The 19,935-nt window shown below is 37.8% G+C and overlaps 1 protein-coding gene across 2 annotated transcripts in view; it reads right to left on the bottom strand.

The window, feature by feature from the left end:
• Window positions 1–19,548, bottom strand: part of FANCB (FA complementation group B) — a 489,492-nt gene extending 469,944 nt beyond the window's left edge. For both annotated transcript variants that reach the window (XM_044072523.1, XM_044072524.1), the window contains exons 1-2: window positions 19,396–19,548; window positions 2,304–3,315 (exon numbers count right to left, since the gene is read on the bottom strand). In XM_044072523.1, the coding sequence (XP_043928458.1) occupies window positions 2,304–3,239 (936 nt within the window). In that variant the 5' untranslated portion in view covers window positions 3,240–3,315; window positions 19,396–19,548. The remainder of the gene's footprint in view (window positions 1–2,303; window positions 3,316–19,395) is intronic.
• Between the last annotated feature and the right edge of the window lie 387 nt (window positions 19,549–19,935).

Below are 19,935 nucleotides of genomic sequence, written 5' to 3'. Positions count from 1 at the left end.
CTTATCATGTGTAAAGCCTATGTTTGTCATGGTATGTAAAGGAAATCATGGCAAAATTGTTAAATTTTAAAGATACTGCAACCCCCTCCCCCATAAATACAGCACATAGTGGTAATGCTGAATATGTTAGTGAAACAAAGTGAAATTATGGCCAGCTTTTTACTCGTGCACTGCAACCCCCCCTAACATACACACATATAAGCCACAACAATACCAGTTTTACAACAACCAGCACATAGCATTTCAAGTCACTTTTATTCACCTCAGTGAGGAGTAATATGCACTGTCCTAGATTTTGAGTCATATTTTTACCTCATTCCTTGTAAAATTTTTAATTTTCTGATAATCATTTAAGATTACAGAAAGTCAATAATGCCAGATAGAGTTTAATACTTATTGTTCAGAAAATGGAGACTGATACAAAACATGTTATTCTATTAACCATTTAAGTTAAAGTACTTAAAAGTGTTCCTTATTTTCAGCCTTTATTCCACCAGTATTTTTCACTTTGCCCAGAATTCTTGAGTAAAAAAGTTAGAAGTTACAGTATCTGGTGTATTGCCAGTGTTTATAAAACTCCATGAAAGAGAAAAACAGCCCTGAAGATAGCGAATATTTGCTGGCCTAAAATCCCAGGTAATAGCCAAGATAATTTGTGCTGGGTTGACGATCTCAGTGTTTACTTTGCTCGTGTTCATGCCGGCTTTATCTTAACAGGGTAATATCAAAACCATGTTTAGAATAAAGTACAGAATTAACAAACAATTTTTTTTATCTCAACTTTCGCTCAACTAGTGCAGATTTTGAAGGGCTCCCCACACAGTCAAGAATGCTCAGCCCCCCCTCCCAAGTCATGGGGTATCGCCGGTGATTAATACCCTGCAACCCTGTGACTGCAGGGTTCGCTGGTGCCTAAAGTGGCTGTGTGTCCAAATGGAGTACACTTTAGAGAAATGCAGTTTCCACAAGACTCTCCTTGGAAGAATGGCCAAAAAAACAGGGTCTTCCCTGGCCAAAGTGACGGCAATCTGAATGACATCTTCCTATTATGGAAAGGACTATGCAGGAAGATTCTTCCATTGCCTAATGTTCCTTTTGCAAATACCTTTAGTGATAGAAGAGGGTTTGCACCATCCTTTAGGCAAAAGGCAGAGAATGTATCTAAATTCTGTTCATCTACATGAGAAGGAGCCCTGTAGTCCTCATCCACATTCTCTGTAATGGACTCTGGCTCTGGCTCCAAATGCTTGGTTTCAACCTGACATTTCTGGTCTCCTCCCTTTAAGGTAGCAAAATAAAAAAGGCATATTCTCTTTTAATAGAAGTTCTTTGTCATGTGAAACAATGGAGAGTGTGGCACAAGAAAGACAGTAAATTGGAGGAAGGCTGCAGAGGTGGAATAGGGTTTAACCAAGCACACCATGGATGTAGAGTGGTGGTGGTGGTAAACACCATCTTCTGTCTGAAGTATTAATCAACTAAGATGTGAACTTCCTAGAAAACAAAGAAGGATCCATGCCAGCAAACTGGATGAGCAGAGGAATCCATTACAGCAAACTGAGGATTCTAAGCAATAAATGGCTCAACAACTCTTATATGAGCCACCACCCAGAGCAAATGTCAAGTACAGTGTGCTGGAACTTAAAACAACCTTGCCATATTGTCATGAACACAGGAAAACTTTATAAAAACAAGAAAATAGACCTAAAAATTACTTTTTGCTGCACTATATTGAAACTTTATATTCCAGCTATTAGTAAAGCATATAGTTGTAATTGTTTGAGTCAGTGCATGCATTGTATACTAAAAAGTCTATCAAGCCCTCTACCAATTTAAAGCCTCAGTCTCCATATCATCTTCCTCTTCCACGTCAGACAGTCAAAAAAAAAAAAATGCAACAGACAAACTTTATTTTCACTGCTCATTTGCTCTTGTCATTTTCTCAAAAGAATTTGAAGCCTTCTTCGAATGGCCACAGTACAATCAGCCTGAGTGCACTATTAACATTTACTGAGACTGACTTTCTGGAAAACTATCATTTTTTTCTAAAACTAACATCAAGAAAGTTAACAGAAGCAAATGATTTTACTGTATCTGTGTTATAAAGTTTAAATAATGCAAATGTCAGACTGAATATGTCAGTTGAATTCACATTTAAAATATAATTAGCAAATTAGAAAAAAAAAGTGTAGTAAAAAGCAACTGTACAAGTTACACAGTTTATCTGGTAGTTCTCCATTCATGAGGCTTTAAAGCTAAGAAGAAAAGTTATTACCCATTAAAAAAAAACTGATTTCAATTACCTGCCAGTTGTCTTTCCAAACCACACATACTCTTCTGCATTTGAAATACACAATAAAGTAACAGCTGCCCCTTCCTGCTTTAGCCATTTGTATTTCACAAGGATCTTCAACATCAAGATGGCAAACATCCTTTGGAATACCATCCTGAAACCAAATCAGCTGCTTCTTGCAGGTGGCTGCAATCACGGATGTTTTTATTAGGCTGCCTGCTCTCCGGGCCTTCCAAACAAACAAGCACATCACCACTTTGCTGTATGCATGAGGAAGAAAACATGAACCATTTATTAATGTCTTACTTTTAACTGAAAAGCCAATGAATTCACAACACCAGATGTCCTTGTCAGCTTTATTTATAATCTGGTGTTCCTCTGTGGGCAAGACAGGTTTTCCAGTTCCAAGCACAAGAACATCTTCCCCAGCAATCTCCCCTGCCCATGTTAGTGATGTGACCTGCACAGGCATACTTATAATAGTAGGAGTATTTGAAGAGGTGTAAAATATGGTCTCCTTGTGACTCCATAAGACAGTTGGCCCAGGCAACAGCTTCACATCATCTTTAATGTTATAAGCTAGTTTAAAGTCTAGGTGTTTTTCAACTTTGCTCCAGTCATGCACTAGCAGAAATAAATATTCATACACACTTTTTCTGGCTTTATGTTTCCTCAGCAATATGCAAGGGAGAATCTGTCCAGTCCTATGGTCTGTAGTGCAACCACAGAAGACCAACTGAGTGTCCATATTTTGTCCTTCAATGCAGAAATGTCCTGTAGAATGCTGGAAAAACTTTCCTGTGTTTGTATCAAACACCATTCTGCTAAAATAAAGTACGATTTCTTCATTATGTTTCTCAGCAGATCTGGCATCCGATAACTTGAATATAAGGATTTCACCATTGAAAGCTAAAATTTTCTCATGTTCATCACCAGTGTGCGTCATCTGCTTGAAAATAATCACTGTTCAGTTCAAGATATATAACTTAATATGTACCTAACACTGTTCATATCCCAGGTTTCTGGAAGAAAAAAAAGGAATATTGCATTATTTCATGTATAAGTATGACACTTTATAGTTATGTATGTAAACTGAAAGCATCACAACATCTGTACCAAAATTAAAAAAAAAAACGCATTAACTTCAAAACAGCATACAGCTACACTTTACCAAAAGCAAGGTATGCACATTTTGCAACACCTACGAATAAGAAAAATCCACTGGCGGAACAGATCTGATTAAGCCACCCTAAATCATAAACAGTCATCCATAGAGGCAGTCTATGCTTTTTTTTTTAATATTGGAAAATTGGCGTGTTTGTGTGTGTGGCTGTATCCAGACGGTTAGACCGATCCAATGGACACTTTTCCTCTACTACACTTCATGCACACTATGAGATACTTGCAAAGCTTTCATGTTATACTGTATATTATCAGTATTGGTAAGATTACAAATACAGTAATCATAAAAAATGTGTACATCACTGTCAGTGTTAAATGATGTAAACATGTTGTAATAACCACTATAAAAAGAGAAATCCAATGTACTGCCCATGCACATGGCATTAAATTGATCATATAAAGAATGTTTGGATCAGTTTAAATTTCTAAAATACAATTATACCCATTCTTGGGGGTGTGCCTTTGTGACCAAATCCTATGTTACCTCCCATATGCATATCCTACGGTAAGGTCATCATACAAAAAGAGTGCTTGGGTATGTGTAGATTTATAAAACACAATGCCACATATCCTCTGGTTATGCTCTTTTGACAAAATAATATCTCCCCGCCAGTAAAGTATGAATTATCATTCCCTGCCACGGTGCTTTACTGTTATTCAGTGACACTGTTTTTAAAATATATGCATTATCCTTCCAAGACAACACCATTATACAACAAACTCCACTACCGCTCTGTCTTACTATGCTGATGACAGTCAGTGGGGAACGGTTCACCACATACTACACACGCACAGTCATTTATATCTACAGCACAATTCAAGCTCTGTATTCCATCAACCAGGAATGGAGCTAGACTGCTAGAGAATTCCATTTTATACTTACAAAGTCATAATACTACACTTTCCATCTCACGCTTAAAAAATGTTAAGCTATATCCAAATACTGCATTCTACATAACTGAAACGTACAGCATTCACTGCATTTTAAGTTTAGCTTCTGCAAACATAATTTGTTTTCATACAAGACAGAGTTTTAAATTGGCTATAATACAGATATTTGCTATTTTGCATTAGTTTAGTTATTTGTAGGTGTTCTTGACCCTGTTTTGAGAGAGTAAAAAAATCAGCTAAGTAAGCAAAAGAATTTCAAAACTTTGGAATACATTACCATTCACAATAAGGTGGAGGACCATACGATCAGCAGTCAAAAATGTCACTCTAAAGTGTATGCCTAACAGGTAGCATGGATTGAACATAAATCACACTTTTCAAAATGTCAATAGTTTGCAAGCTTGTAACTATAATCTATGAACCTATGTCTGGTGACACCCGTGCCATTAAATTGCAGACACTAACCTTCAAAAGTCTCCATACCACTTAACAACAGCATCTATAGATGATCAAGACTCACTCCAAAATACAATATTTTGCATATTATGCAAGTGTGGTTACCACTCAGAAGATGGGGAAAAAAATGTCACACCAGTTCAAACTATCTTCGGTCAGAAAACTCGTCATCCACTGTCTTTCTATGCTGATGACAGTCAGTGGGGAACGGTTCACCACATACTACACATGCACAGTTTAGTTATTTGTAGGTGAGCACCCTGGCAATCATATCTCAGTCTTAGGAAACAAATTCCAAAAAGACTCCTAGAAAGTCCCTGTTGGTAAAACAATGTTTTCATCTACCGCACCTGTTAGAACCCCCCCGGGTTACTAAACTGCTTAAAATATGGTTGATAAAATGTTTTAGTCATTACTCAAAGCATTACTCAAAGCATCTCTATGGATGCTCTACTCTGGAATACAAACGTAGGTTTCTTACAAAGTAGTTTAAAGCTTAGAAATGAATGAAAACACAGCTTGGATGAACTAAAAGGAAACTTTATGTCAATAAAGGCAACACTTTTAGTTGCTCAATATCATTTCCTTTTAGTTCATCTGACCTGTGATTTTACTTATTTTTATCTGTTCACTGATATAGCAACCTCATGCTTGCTGTACAGATTTAAAGGCTATTGGCCATTTTTCTGATTTTTTTTAATCTGTTTATTTTTTTAACACAGAAATGGTAAAAAGGCAGTCATATGTCTACTCACTATTAGACCACATTGACCTAGCTTTAATCCATATTATTTATTTATTTATTTGCAGTTGGTTTACCAGCACATATCTTCAAATATTATTAGATATGAAACCAGATTTTTCTACAACCATGATATTTCCCATTACTCCTTGCTCTCAGTCCAACATAACTTATCACCTATTGACATAACATGGAATAAAAGTACAAGCAACTTAAAAGATTTAGCAGCTTCACTGAGAAATCTACACTGCAAGATAGCAGAAGAATCAAAAGCAGTGGGAATAACCCAACATCTTAAAAATTTCTGGATGAACAAGAAAAGCAGAGCAGAGCAGGATGAAGGCAAAACTAGCCTGGAAAAAAAATATAAACTGCAATTTAAACTGAGCCACATCTTGAGTCATAACAAAATGTACCAGCTAGGCTTAACCAGCAAATACCCAACTTAATTCACCCATTTATATAGAGTATACAACTTCAATTATACAATGACTGGCCAATTAACATTGCAAAACAAGCACTATGACTGGTCAGCCCAGCCAGCTTGCCAGTTGTAAACTGAGCATATACCAATGGAAAAAGTCTGGTTGCCCTGAATTTCTTCTATTAATATATGCTACAGAAACTATTTATTTATTTAAACTTTCAAAAAATGGAGACTTCAAAAGAACGAGACAGATGGCACAGATAAAAAACTAAGGAAATGTACACTATTATCCTTTTATTTTCTCTGTCCTGTCTCTCCCGTACATTAAAAAGAAAATAAAAATCGGGAGACTTTCAATTAAAAACAAAACAAAAACAGCAATGGAGATCTTCCTTTCTCCTTGCTTCCTTTACACAGCACTGATGTACTGCATAAGCGTGGTAACGAAAGTCCCATAAGCATTTGTAGTACATCAAGAAAACCACAGCATACTGGGGAAAAACGGAAGAGCAGCATGGCGCCATTATACAAGGACATTTAAGAAAAGTACTGAACTTTTTTTTTCAAATAATGTCATTATATAATAGCAATAACCCATGGCTAGGTGTGGATAATGCTGGATTTACCCACAGTTAGCTTTGTTTGGTCATTCTGGCTTCACCCTCATGACCAAACTACACCAACTGTGGGCAAATCCAGCATCACCCACACCCAGCCGTGGGTTACTGCAATAATATGCTACTGTCGAGGTACATTAAGGTGAGTGTGAAGTTAAGCCATTAAAGCACATCTTTGATGTCTACATTGTTTACTGAGCATCCTGGCAATCATTCAACAGTTGAATGCTATGAAATATTTAGAAATATGTTTACGGAGCTAAAGAAAGAACATTTTTTAACTTTATGATAGTAAGTATAAAATTATAATTTCTAGTAGAATAATGATCTGACTATAAACACCAAAATTTTTTCTGCAGTAAGGCAATGAAGATCGAAAATGGAAGCTGTAGATTCCAAAATTCTAAGTGCTCCTCATGTGAGTGGAACAGCAGAGAAGACTGAAAAATGCATTGTGCCACATTACTGCTTGTTGCTGGGGAGATAATCCCTGAAAGTATTTTAATAATTTCACTTTTTTGTAGATAAAGCTGAGGAGCAGCACAATCTAAAGTTGCTTACTCTCTTAATGTACTGGCTTCTGTTTTACTTAAAACTTTAAAAACTTAAGCTAAACAAAATATTGTGACTTTACCAACGGCAGCAGTATTGTTGAGAGAACCATGATGGATCAAAAACGTTACATTTTGAACTTTTTTGTGTCCCTAACTCCACCTGCCTGACACCATGATGAAACAGACTGATGTTGCTCTTCCTCCAGTATTACTATTGCAGATTAAAGAAGCAAATCTAAACAAAAATTAGCACTGCAACTACTAGTAAAGAAAAAAAGAAAACAGTACTGTGTATGAAATGGAGGATGACTAATCTCAGCTTCTTGATACAGTAAAAATTAATTTGCAGAATACATAAATATACTTTGCTAGGATAAAAATAAAAGACCTGACCATGGTGAACAGGACTTGTGCTCTGAAGGACAAATTTAGCACTTAAGGAAAAAGGACAGCAAACATATCTACTGATTAGAGGTCTGTCTTAATATATTTTGATAGAAACAACCCAAGAATTTTATTTGAACTTTCAGATAATGACAGAACCAAGGACTTCTATGTAACTGAAAAATGAACCAGTTGCTTCAGATATTCCATAACTGCTTCATGTTAAAATTCTGAACTAGCAGGAAAAGGATATTATTCTGAAAACTCTGAAGACTAAAACGGATATCACCAGGAAGGATCTGCAGCTTAAAAATCACTCAAGATTTTCCCCAACATATAATAAAGAAAAAAAAATCTTTCTGGCTAATACAATCCGTAATCTAAAGACTTATGTGTCTTCAAATAAGTATCCTGCAACTTAACATTTCCAAGTAAATAATTGGATGCATTCAATGGACTCACCCAAAGAAGCTTCACACCTAATTTGCAAACTTTTTTGTCAATGATATGCCTAATGTAGCCCCTCTTTTTCAATAGGATTTAAAATGGTTGTATTAATTTGGATGAAACTGCATGGAATTTGCCTGATGAATTTAAAAGCTGCAATTTCTTAAACTAAGTAACTTTATAATACTTGGAAAAACAGCAACATTTTAAGGCAAGGTCTAGAAGCACTTTTTTTTCTTGCTCAACTGTTCAGTTTACTTCTTCAAAAGTAAACATTATAAGCTGACAATGTAATATTAGGGTATTGTACTTATTTGAGAAAGTAAAGAATCATGTTTCCCTTATGGTGACATATGCTTGACTAATTTTTCTACTTTTACCTATTTTTGCCAAGTTTAATATTTTTTATTAAGACTAACAAAGGATAAAAATTCAGCCAAGTTTTTCTTCATTAAAATATTGTTTGTTGCACTATATAATACTGAAGAATTTCTTGCGATATTTAATAACTTTTTACACATTTAAAATTCTACTAATAATAGTAACTAAGTATTATGTACACTTGTTCCATAATATCAATGCTTAAAATGCGGCTTTGTTGCTTTTTAAGAGAATACCTTTCTGTGCATTACAAAATATATGCTTTTTAAAACCTTTGCTTTTCTTTAATTTCAGGAGTTTCCTTCTGTGTACTTTAATGCTGAATGTTCTTCATTGAAATGCTACAGGTTGAACTGTACATCAAGCTCTGTTATAATTGGAATCATCACTTTAGATGTTTCCTTTTAATTGCTTTTGCTATAGAATAGATCTATTTATTTTATTAACTCCACTTACAACTGATCAAAGATACTTTTAGAGCTATGTTTGGAGCAAAACTGGTGACCATACTTTGATATCTGTACATACAGGTGCTGATCCTGATCAACAAATACCGTTTCCTTCTATAAATAAAATTACTTACAGAATCTGGAAACTGCAGCTATGGGGGAAATGGATTGTGAATGATGCCTACAAATGTCGCTGTGTTCTATCAATAAATGCAAAAATACTTTTGTAATAATTGAGAGAGGCAAGCTTAATTCTCAGTACAACTTCATTTTTTTTTCTTTACTGTTTTTCAGGATTTTTATATCACTATTACAGTTTCTATTACTAAACATAATGAAAAAGAATTACTGCATTAGGTTAATAGTGCATAAATAGTGGACATAGGGTGGCACAGTGGATAGCGCCTTCTCCTCACAGCAAAAGGTTCTCCAGTCGATTCTTGGCTAGGGTGCCTTCGGGGTGCTACACTGTCTTCCCACATTCCAAACCACATGCAGTAAGTGGATTGGCCATTCTAAACTGGCCACAGGTGAGTGCATGCATTTGAGTGTTTGGTATGGAAAAACAGCCATGGCAGGGCTAGCCACTCGGTGCTGTGAGACTTGGCTCTAGATGATGGTCACTGTTGAAGTGTTACCTCAACTCCATGTGCAAAAATGGTAAAACGGTGGTGGATGGATGAATGGACATATATTATTCTCTGGATTATGCTTACTTTACAGCTACCACAATTATAATTTTGTATTTAAGATATGCAAATCTCTTACTCAAGAGGATTTTATTTTGGCATATTTTTTTCAATAAACATCTTTATTAAATTATCATGTATGACACAGGCAATCTTACATTTATATAAATGAAAAACAAACATTGACACCACTTTAGTTGCAAACAATGTACATCACAGACACCATTGAAACAACTGTAGTCGCAAACATTATACATCACTTATACTCTACCCAGTCACTGTCAGTTAAGCATTATATGGCTCATTCAAATTCTGCCTCTTAAACCTTGTTCCTTCTCTGCATATATTGTTCCCACAATTCCCATTTTCCTATGTAGTTTGCTCCTTCCTTTTTCTAATGATCCCAATTCCAGTTGTTTTATCTATGTTACCAGATTCATTACTTCTAGTAAAGTTGGGCTAGACTTTGATTTCCATTTTCTAGTAACTGATTTTTTGGCAGCCACCATAATTAGATTCAGCAAGGTTTTATTCACTAGGTCTAGGCAATTCCAATTCTGTATCAAAGCTCAAAAAAAAATCATCTCCCCAGTCAATCCAATCTGCTCATCCAGCATCTCAGACAGAGAGGACTGCAGGGAATGTTTAAAGTCTGCCAGCTCATTACACTCCAAAAAATATATTCCCAGACACCTCTTTCTTGCCCATCACACCTCCAACACTTGCTATCCACCTGAGGAAAATCTCTTTGGAGTCTGCTTAGGGTATACAAATACCTATGTAAACACTTCCAGGCAAAGATCATACATCTTCTAGACTTTGTTGCATATTTGGGAGATATACATATATATACCCCACTGTCTCTTTGTGAATTGCTTATCCAGTCTCTCTTCCCAATCCTTTCTAAGCTCCTCTGATTGATTCTTATAATTATCATGCAATATTTTATATGCTCTACTAAATATTCTTTTTTTAACAACAGCTGCTGTTCTAGATTCTATTAAAAACTCCACCAGTGCTGGTCTTTCATTTAGGACCTCCTATTTCCTTCTCTTTGCCTATACTCTGATATCAATCATTGATAAGGAAGGCAACCTCTAACCTGCATTCCAAATCAATTCTTGGCCTCTTCCCATTCTATGACCTTTCCCTTTCTAATTATTTGCTCCCAATACCTTAGTTCCTTTGCCAGTTTTCTCCAATAAATTCCAGACCCCTCTTGCCTATTATCTGTATCCCTATTGGCAGAATCTCTTTTCTCCATTCTCGTGCTGGTTCAGTTCTTAGAATACACTCTACTATTTTATGAATATAATACTCTGTATTATTTTTGTTGTTCTCCTTAACAGTCTGCATCCAAAATCCCAGTCTGTCCTTATTTCTTGAGCTTCCTCCCCGTATCACCATCATCATTCCTTTTGGCATTCTGACTATCACCCATTATATGATGATAAACTGGAAGCATCTAGCATTCTACCATAAGAAATACTGATGGTTGCAACTGCTCATAAAAACTACAGTAGCAATGACAGAATAAAGACATCTTTTCTAAATAACTAATGTTTGAATGCTGAATGAGTATGCAATGGGCTGCTGGGTGACAGCATGTTGGGCACAGGTGCTTTTTGACTTACAAAGCTTATTTTGATAGGTTTTATTTAGAAGATTTTGTGCTATTTTGAGTATACACAAATCTTCCGTCAAGCATATGGAGTGGGTAAGGTCTGAGGTGTTGGGTGTATGCTTAAGATGGTTGCTGGTTTGTTGAATTTTATACATTTACAATGAAAATCCTTTGATGCACAAATAAGTTGTCAGAATGCATACATAGACTTCAGAGCTACAGTCTCTTCATTTTGCTTAAGATTTGTATTCCAAAATATTTTTTTCAAATTAATTTACAATCTCTCTCTCTTGGATATTAAATCATGTGATTTGGTTTTTTTTGGCTTATATGACAAATATTGTTTTATTATGGAAACTATTATTATGGACCTCACAATAAAGGCATAGGTGACCTCCAAGCCGTGGATCCTACCCAATTCGGCTTCGTCAAGGGCAGATCCTACTTGTTAAACCTGGTGGATTTCTTCAAAATTGTGACCAAGGCCACTGACAAGGGGAAATCTGAGCACACAGCATACCTCAGTTTGGCAAAGACTTTCGACACAATCTCATGCTCGGGCATTGATGATAAACTTAGCAAACTAAATGTAAAACCTTTTGTTGTAAGATGGGTTGCCAACTGGCTCGGAAACCAGACACACGCTATCAAAGTGGGTGACTCCACATTAACCAGCAGACCTGTCACCAGAGGAGTGCCACAGGGGTCAGTGCTGGGCCCCCTACTGTTTGGTATATACTTCTCAAAAGTCTAGGTTAAAACTAAGGGGTTGGGGCTGACCAAGCTTGCAGATGACTGCAAACTGGGTGCAATTTTCAAATCCCCAAATGATGGCAGCATACTCCAGAAGGGTCTTATGCAGATCAAGGACTGGTGTCTTAGTCATGGTCTCAGATTGAATGCAAAGAAATGCATCATCATTCCCTTTGGTACAAACAATGCCCCTTCACACTATCAAATCAACAACAATACCCTAAATACCCATGAAGTGGTAAGGAATCTGGGATCACAAGTTGACTGCAACCTTAACTTCGAAAATCATGTACCTAATGTAGTAAGGAAGACTTTTGACGTAGCATACTTGATTAGTACAGGCATTGCCTCAACAGCAAGAGAGGTTATAACTCCTCTTTACTCGGCACTAATCAGGCTCATAATTGAGTATAACACCCCATTCAGCACCTACCGTACAAAGCACCTGCAGCAATTGGAGACACCTCAGAGGTTTCTAACAGAAAGATCAAGGGACTCCAATACATGCCTTAAGTAGACCAACTAAAGTCCCTGTTACTATACTCTGTATCATATAAACTTCTTAGGGGAGACTTATGCCTGGCATACAGAGCAATCTCAGACCCAAACCTAATGAATTTGCTGCATAATGATAAATCAAATGGGACTAGGGCTACCTGTTCCAGGGACCTCAAATGGGACTAGGGCTACCCATTCCAGGGAACTTAATATGGCCTGTGACTTAAATAGGACATGCTGGAGGGACAGACTTGTCTCCCAGTGACTGCTGCGTCTTTGGAATAGGCTACCAATTCATGTGAAAAAGACACTTTTCAAGAGGAACCTGGACAAATAGATGCGGCACCATAAATTCTTACCGGGGATAGGGTCCACAACTCTCCTGGACATAGTCAGTCAATGCAATCTTGGGTATTGACTAGCATTTCTATGGTATTACATTGCGATGAAACAGCTAGCCTTGAAATGATCTCCCGGTTGATAGCCTAGTAATTTCATATGATTCTATGAATGTAAACACTATTCAGCTGCCAAACAAGCATAAGCTTATGCTTCATTTATAAACACTCTGGCTCGTATACTGTGCATTTACATGACCTTCAATATACAATCTTACTTAATAAATGCTAGAAAAACTAACAGCTGGCAATTCCAAAAACAGCTCAGAAGCTGCATACTAAAACTAGAATTTCCATATCAAGTAAATGCAATTGGCACCGGAAGAAAAACTGTTACTAAACTTTAAAGTTATACCTGAAACAACTACTTTCAGTATTCAGTATAGATGTTCCGTGAAACAAACAATTTAGAGATAGTCACTGTAAACTTAAAGCTAATCAAAAATTCAAAATTCATTATTTTTTGTTGGCAACTGAATTTCTTTGACAATACTACGGAAAGAAGATCCTACTGTTTGTACATGCATAATCACAGCCCTTCTTGAATTAAAAACCTGGATAACTTAATGGGAAACAGAAAATACATCCCTGGGATTCCACCCGTGTCCCTGCTTGACAGGGGCATCAGGTGCTGATTTGTCTAAACATGGGCTAAACTCTTGGCTAGGTTTACAAGGGCCTCAGGTCCAATAGCCTAGTAATTTCCTATGATCCTATAAGGGCAGCCTGGTCCCTCCATCCATACTAAAACCATTCCCATATTTTAATCCCATATTTTTAGAGTTCTCTTTAAAGTGTAAGGCTTACATATATTCATATTAACTTCCTGTACACTAACTGATAATGCTACCGGAACTCATAGGATCATTTGGCTTCTATATTAAAAGTAGACCTGTCAAACTTTGATCGGACACCCCCTATGTGGAGGAGCAAAAATCCTAAAATTTTATTGATGCCTGTTGTTAAATCTTTAATTGAAGACTACATTCCAACTGGCGCACTGACAGAACCCACACTGTAAAAGTTGCAGACTCCAAATCCGACCTCAAAGCAGTGACAAGTGGAGTACCACAGGGTTCCATCCTGGGACCTCTCCTGTTTGGTATCTACTTCTCTGAAGCACAGGCTAACGAAGTTCGCAGATGACTGCAAACTAGGAGCCATAGTCAAGTCCCCAAATGATGTGGACATCATACAGAAGGGCCTCACTGAGACAGACGCCTGGTGTCAGAGCCATGGCTTTACGCTCAATGCCAAAAAGTGCAATGTCATCCCCCTTTGGTAAAAACTCTGTACCCATGAACTACCACATAGGCAGCACAAGGCAGCCACCACAGTTAGTACTGCAGGCATGACACAATAAACAATGTAATTTGCACTGTAAGTGTGAATGAGTTAACTTCCTGTAATTTTATATAATACTTTTTTCCTACCGAGTTCTTTTAAGGGAGAGTTGGAAACTTAAGGAACATTGGACCCAAATGATGGTTTTGTTTCCAATGGAAACCGAGTCATGTATCAGTCTGAAGTGGATGAATCTGGAAAGGTAGGTTATAACAATTTGAAAGGATATGGGAGTGTCACATTAAGCTATTTGTCATTTTCACTTTCTACATATCAGCTAATCGGATGCCATTAAATAACTGGTTAAAATACAAACTCTAGAAAGGGTACACTATACTGTACAAACTTAACAAATAAGTAAAACGATTCTGCAGGACACGGTAAGGGTCTGCAAACACGTAGTCCACATCTCTATACAAAGAAGGATTTCAATTTGAGACAAGTGTAACCTGGAATTCTCATACATACATTTTAAAAAAGAAGCAAATCTGAAGGTGCTAGTACACTTATTTATTTATTTGGCATTTGTTTACAGGGAAAGTCCAACTAGGTCATAATGTACCCATCTTCAGCAGAGGCCTGGGGAGAAAAGCTCCAGATAAATATGGTTAACAGAAGTAGTTTGTCAGAATGAGAACACAACAGACATAATAAAGGCATAGTGTTCAAGCAAAAATTATATGGAAAGCCTGACAATAGGAAAATGCAGCCTTGGTTACATAACAGATGATTATCATAATGATTATTAATATTCGAGAGGTCATGAAATATGTTAATAGATTATATTGGTGAAAGCGTAGGATAGAACAAGTAGAAAAGGGTAGGGTGTGATAGACAGTATAGTAGGAATAGATGTAGAAGAGAAGAGGTATGATTGTAACCTCAGAGGAGTATGTGTAGAGAAAAGGAGGGTAGGGTAGGTTAGTAGTGGGCATAGAGAGAGTACAGGTAGAAAAGGGTATACGAGTACCTCAGCCTGGGGTCATACATGAGCAAATCCAAGCTTTGTTGAACTATTTTTATAGAAGTTTTTAAGGAGTGTAGGTTAGTAGCAGTTTTGACAGTCAAAGGCAGGGAGGGAGTTCCATAGTTTTGCTATAGAGCAGGAGTAAAGGCTTAAAGAGGCACTAGCTCAGATTTTTTGCTTGAGCAGTTTGTTTACATTTTAGCACTGTGTAAGTCACATGATCACCCAGAGGCAAGGTTTTCAAACTGCCTTCTTACCATACTGCAGGTCAGATTACACTGCACAAACTCTCAGCAGGGGTGGCTTTCTTAGAGGAAGTGTGAAAAGGTTACATTTCAAGTATGTCCTTTTCTGTTTACCTTCCCCCATCTATGGCAATTAGATTAGCTGGAATCACTGCATTTCACTCAGCTAGATAACCTGTCTTGTCACACTCAGAACTGCTGCCTCTTTAGCGCCGAATTGCTATGTACTTTACTATTTGATAAACAAGGTCTAATAATTATTCAGGCCTAGGCAGTAGTATTTCTGTTTCATGTTTGTTACTACAAATCTTTTTTCATGCACTGGCAATTATTTGATTCATATCTTGCTGTTGGTGTTGCTTGCATTCATCTAGCTGCACTTTTATAATCGAACACATTTTTCCTCATTTTACAGCACAATACTGCTTTGGCCGGTTGTGCTTGCAATAAAAACTGCCCAGTATCTAACATATTATTCCCTGTTTATCTCCCAACAATGACAGTCATCTTTGAGATGCAATCTAAGAACTGTTGTAAAGGTTTTTTTTTTCTAATTAGCTCTTGCTGTATGTTATCCTTCAGACATCATACCATGACTATTTCTAGTATTCAGATTGCATCGCCATGGTTTTCTTTTTTCACTTTGTTTCTACCATTTATTTTGCTTTAATATTTTGAGCTTGTACACCTTTGCTGAAGGCTTGACTGAAGTGCAGTTAGTTTACACTCTCTAGCATTTCACAGATGAGGCAAATGCAGTATAAGCTTTTTCTCATATACTTTTTATTACCACTATTAGCATACTACCACGGTCCATTTTTTTATAAGACATTAAACATTTCATGCTTTGACCAAAGTCTCATGCCCTTGGTCATCCTATATCTTGACTGGTTATAATCGCTTTTTCTGTATGCATGTGCATATGTATGTATGTAACACATAACCACAAGAATGCAAAGAAAGATTATGATAAAATTGCCTCTACCTGTTTTACTGACTGGTTTGAAATTCAAGCATTCATGAATATCTATACCTTCTTTATATATTCTGCATATCTCATAATGCATGTCTTTCTATTCACGATACACATGCAGTGCACATTCCTGGTTTACAAGTGCACTGAAAGGTTACTCGTCTACTGTAATTCTGTTGGTTTTCTCTAAGGGGCCCCTGCTGTGTCGCAGATTGTGCTGACCAGTCTACTTTCCCAGTTGCTGATACAATAATAATTCCCACAAGTCTCAGTATCTTTATGTCTATCTCACTCTCTTTGTTTATTTATATATATATATATATATATATATATATATATATATATATATATATATATATATATATAAAGGCCATTTCCCTGTGCTTTCCCCTATTAACCTGGTGAACTTGGGCTAGGCTAATGGCCCTGGAGCCTTTACAAGCCTGGCCCATAGGATTACCCTGGCATCGTGCCCCCCGACCGTTGTTCCCAGTGCCTCTGTCAAGCAGAGCCATTGGAGTGATCCCCAGGGTGAATTTTCTATTTCCCATCCACTCATCAAGATTTCTTTTGAAGAGGGCCAGTGAGGTGCTCTGCTTGACATGTATGTGAAGTCTATTCCAGAGTATGGACAGTCTCTGGGTTATGAACATGTCCCTCCAGCATGTTCTGTTGATTGTGGTTATGAGGTCGCGTATGGTGCGGAAGGATTGGGATTTCTTTAGATGTAGCATTTCTAACAGAGCTGGGTTAGACATGGCTTTGTAAGTCAAGCAGAGACTGCCTGCAAGTAGGCAATATGAGACAGAGAACAGTTGGGAGTTTTTTGAGTCTGTCCATATAGGACAAGTATTTAAGGCTTAGGATCATCTTTGTGAGTTACTTTTGCAGCCTCTCCAGTTGTTGCAGGTATCTAGTGAGGTACATGCCAAATGGGGCATTGTACTTAATGACTGGCCTAATGAGAGAAGAGTAGAGGGAAACAATCACCTCCTTCTTCCTGGATGCAAAACCCTTAGTAATGAGATGTGCCACACAGAAGGACTTTCTTGACCACAGTGGCAATGTTGTGGTCAAAAGAGAGGTTGTTATGTACACTGACAACCCTCTCCTCTTACCTCCCAACACTCAGACTTGTGAGAGAATCACTTATATATCCAAATTGGGAGCCACGCACTTTCCACCCAAGACCGGAATATCTGGGCACAAACAGAAGGTCAACACTTGCACCACACCACACCACATGGAACACATAGCCCTCCAGAACACACACCAGCACTGCCTTCACATAAAAACACAAACCACACATCCATCTTCGTGGAGGCTCTCAATAAAAATCTATCCAAACAGCAGAGACCTCCAAGGCAGAAACACACTTGACCACCACAACACAACATTAATCACGGATACATAACTCTCCTAAACAGTGTGCCAGTCAACCAAAGCTCCTAAGGAAAAACAGCATGCCCAACACACACTAGTCATAGGTAACTCGATAGTGAGGCACACTGATGTTCCACTCACTACTGTGAATAAGGAGAAAGTAAGAGCTGCCTGTCAGGTGCCAGGATCTACCACATAACGCATGCACACAGGTCCCTCAGCAACAGGTACAAATATGACTCTGTCATTGTACATGTGGGTATGAATGACCTGAGATGTACCTCCCTGGACTACATGAAAAGAGACATGGTGGAGCTCTCAGATTATGTAACCCAGGCAGGTATGATGCTAGCCCTGAGCAGCCTCCTACCATCACCCAGAATGATGCCACAGTACAAGCAGAAAATGACTGGATTTCAACAAATGGCTAAATTTCTGGTGTCATTCTAAGGGGATCCAGTATCTGTCTACCTGGTATAACATGACTGACACACCTCGATGCTCTGCCAGAGATGGCCTGCATCTGTCACCCCTGGGCTTCCGAATACTGGCCAAGGCTCTTGCCACCCCATATAGTGCCTTTTTTAGGTGGTGTTCCAAAGACCAAATTACCACCGCAACAGCTACAAACAAATGCAGTCTGAGGGTTATGCTACTCAACACTAGAAGTCTAAATCTCAAAATACATTTGCTCAAAGCACTCTTTAAAATGGAGAACATCGACATTTGGGCTGTAACAGAGACCTGGTTCAAGGCAGCAGAAAGAACCCCTGCACTACCAGGCAATAACTCATTCCACATCTTTTGGCCTCAGAACTTGGACCAAAGCTCCAAAGACAGTGGCGTTTCCATATTCATAAAGGATGCGCACCTCCAGACTGGTAGCCCAACATAACACATCAGAGATACTTCAGGTGCAGCTAACATTGGGTAAGACAGCAATTCTGGTTGTAGCCTGCTATAGGTCCCCAACCATGTCCCAAGACTCACACTCCGCGTTCCTAATCACCCTGGGGAATATTAGGGTCCAACCTAACAATTGCATACTGGGCAACTTCAACTACCCCTCTGTTAAATGGGAAAACTACTCATGTACCAATACACTTTCCCAACGTTTCCTGGAATTCATTAATTCCAATGTCCTGGACCAGCTTGTTCTTACCCCCACTAGAGGTAGCAACATCTTTGACCTGGTCATTACCAACATGATCGACCACTGTTGTACACCAATAGTTAACTGTTCACTGGTTAGATCCGACCACAAACTAATCACCTTGGATATTCACTTCCCTCCACCCGCCGCCCCGCAAAGGATACCACCATGTAAAACTTCTCCAAAGCTAACTTTGGGCTCCTAAAAACAGAGGTGGCTAACTTCACAGCACCCATGCAAATGGAAAACAGTTGCTTGACCACTGAATCATACACCAATGCACTGTATGAACATGTACACAAATCCATGGATCTCTCCATACCCAATGGAACCAAGACGCTCTCCTCCAAAAAAAGGAAGCCAATTTGGTGGTCCCTACCAACAAGAGTGAACGTCCTTCTATAGCAATCTGTTTCAGCAACTAGAGTAATAATGACTGATGCCGTTAATACACTTTAAGCAATGAACATGCATCATTAACTCAACTTTCAGGAAATCCACGAGTGTAAAGAATGCCAAAAAAAATAAGTAAAAAAGAAACTTACAGTCCTTAATTATCTCCACCTAACTTAAATGCAGTGCATATACAGCCTATATCACCAATTCAAGTACGAGAACATCATCTTACTATTAAACACGAGAAAATTTACCCAACGTGGTTATTTTTTCCCCATTACTTCAATAACCTATCCGATTCCGAATACACCGCGACCTCGTATGCATAGCATTATGGGAAATTCACATCGAAACAGGAAGTAAAGAAAAATAAAGTACAGTAATGATACACGTCGCAGACCCTTAGTTTAAATTTCTGAATAAGGCAACTGTTTCCAAGTACCCATTCACACAGAACCTTTTGGGTACAAAAACACTCTTTTGGGTAGAGTGGACTACTGAATATGGCGGATGTGAGTTTTTTATATAAATTTTAATTGCAATTATTAATTGTAAGCAACTTCTTTATATTTATCTGTTTAATGTTCTGTATGTAGTTTTTTGCTAATATGTATATTTTCGACCTTTTTTCCAGCAGGAGAAAGGGTCATTAATAAATGAAACAAGACAGCGGTTCAAGAATACCTACT

The sequence above is a fragment of the Protopterus annectens genome, chromosome 5.part0 (assembly GCF_019279795.1).
Source record: "Protopterus annectens isolate FY-2018-M chromosome 5.part0, PAN1.0, whole genome shotgun sequence".
Taxonomy (NCBI): Eukaryota; Metazoa; Chordata; order Ceratodontiformes; family Protopteridae; genus Protopterus; species Protopterus annectens.
This window is presented reverse-complemented; position numbering and strand designations above follow the sequence as displayed.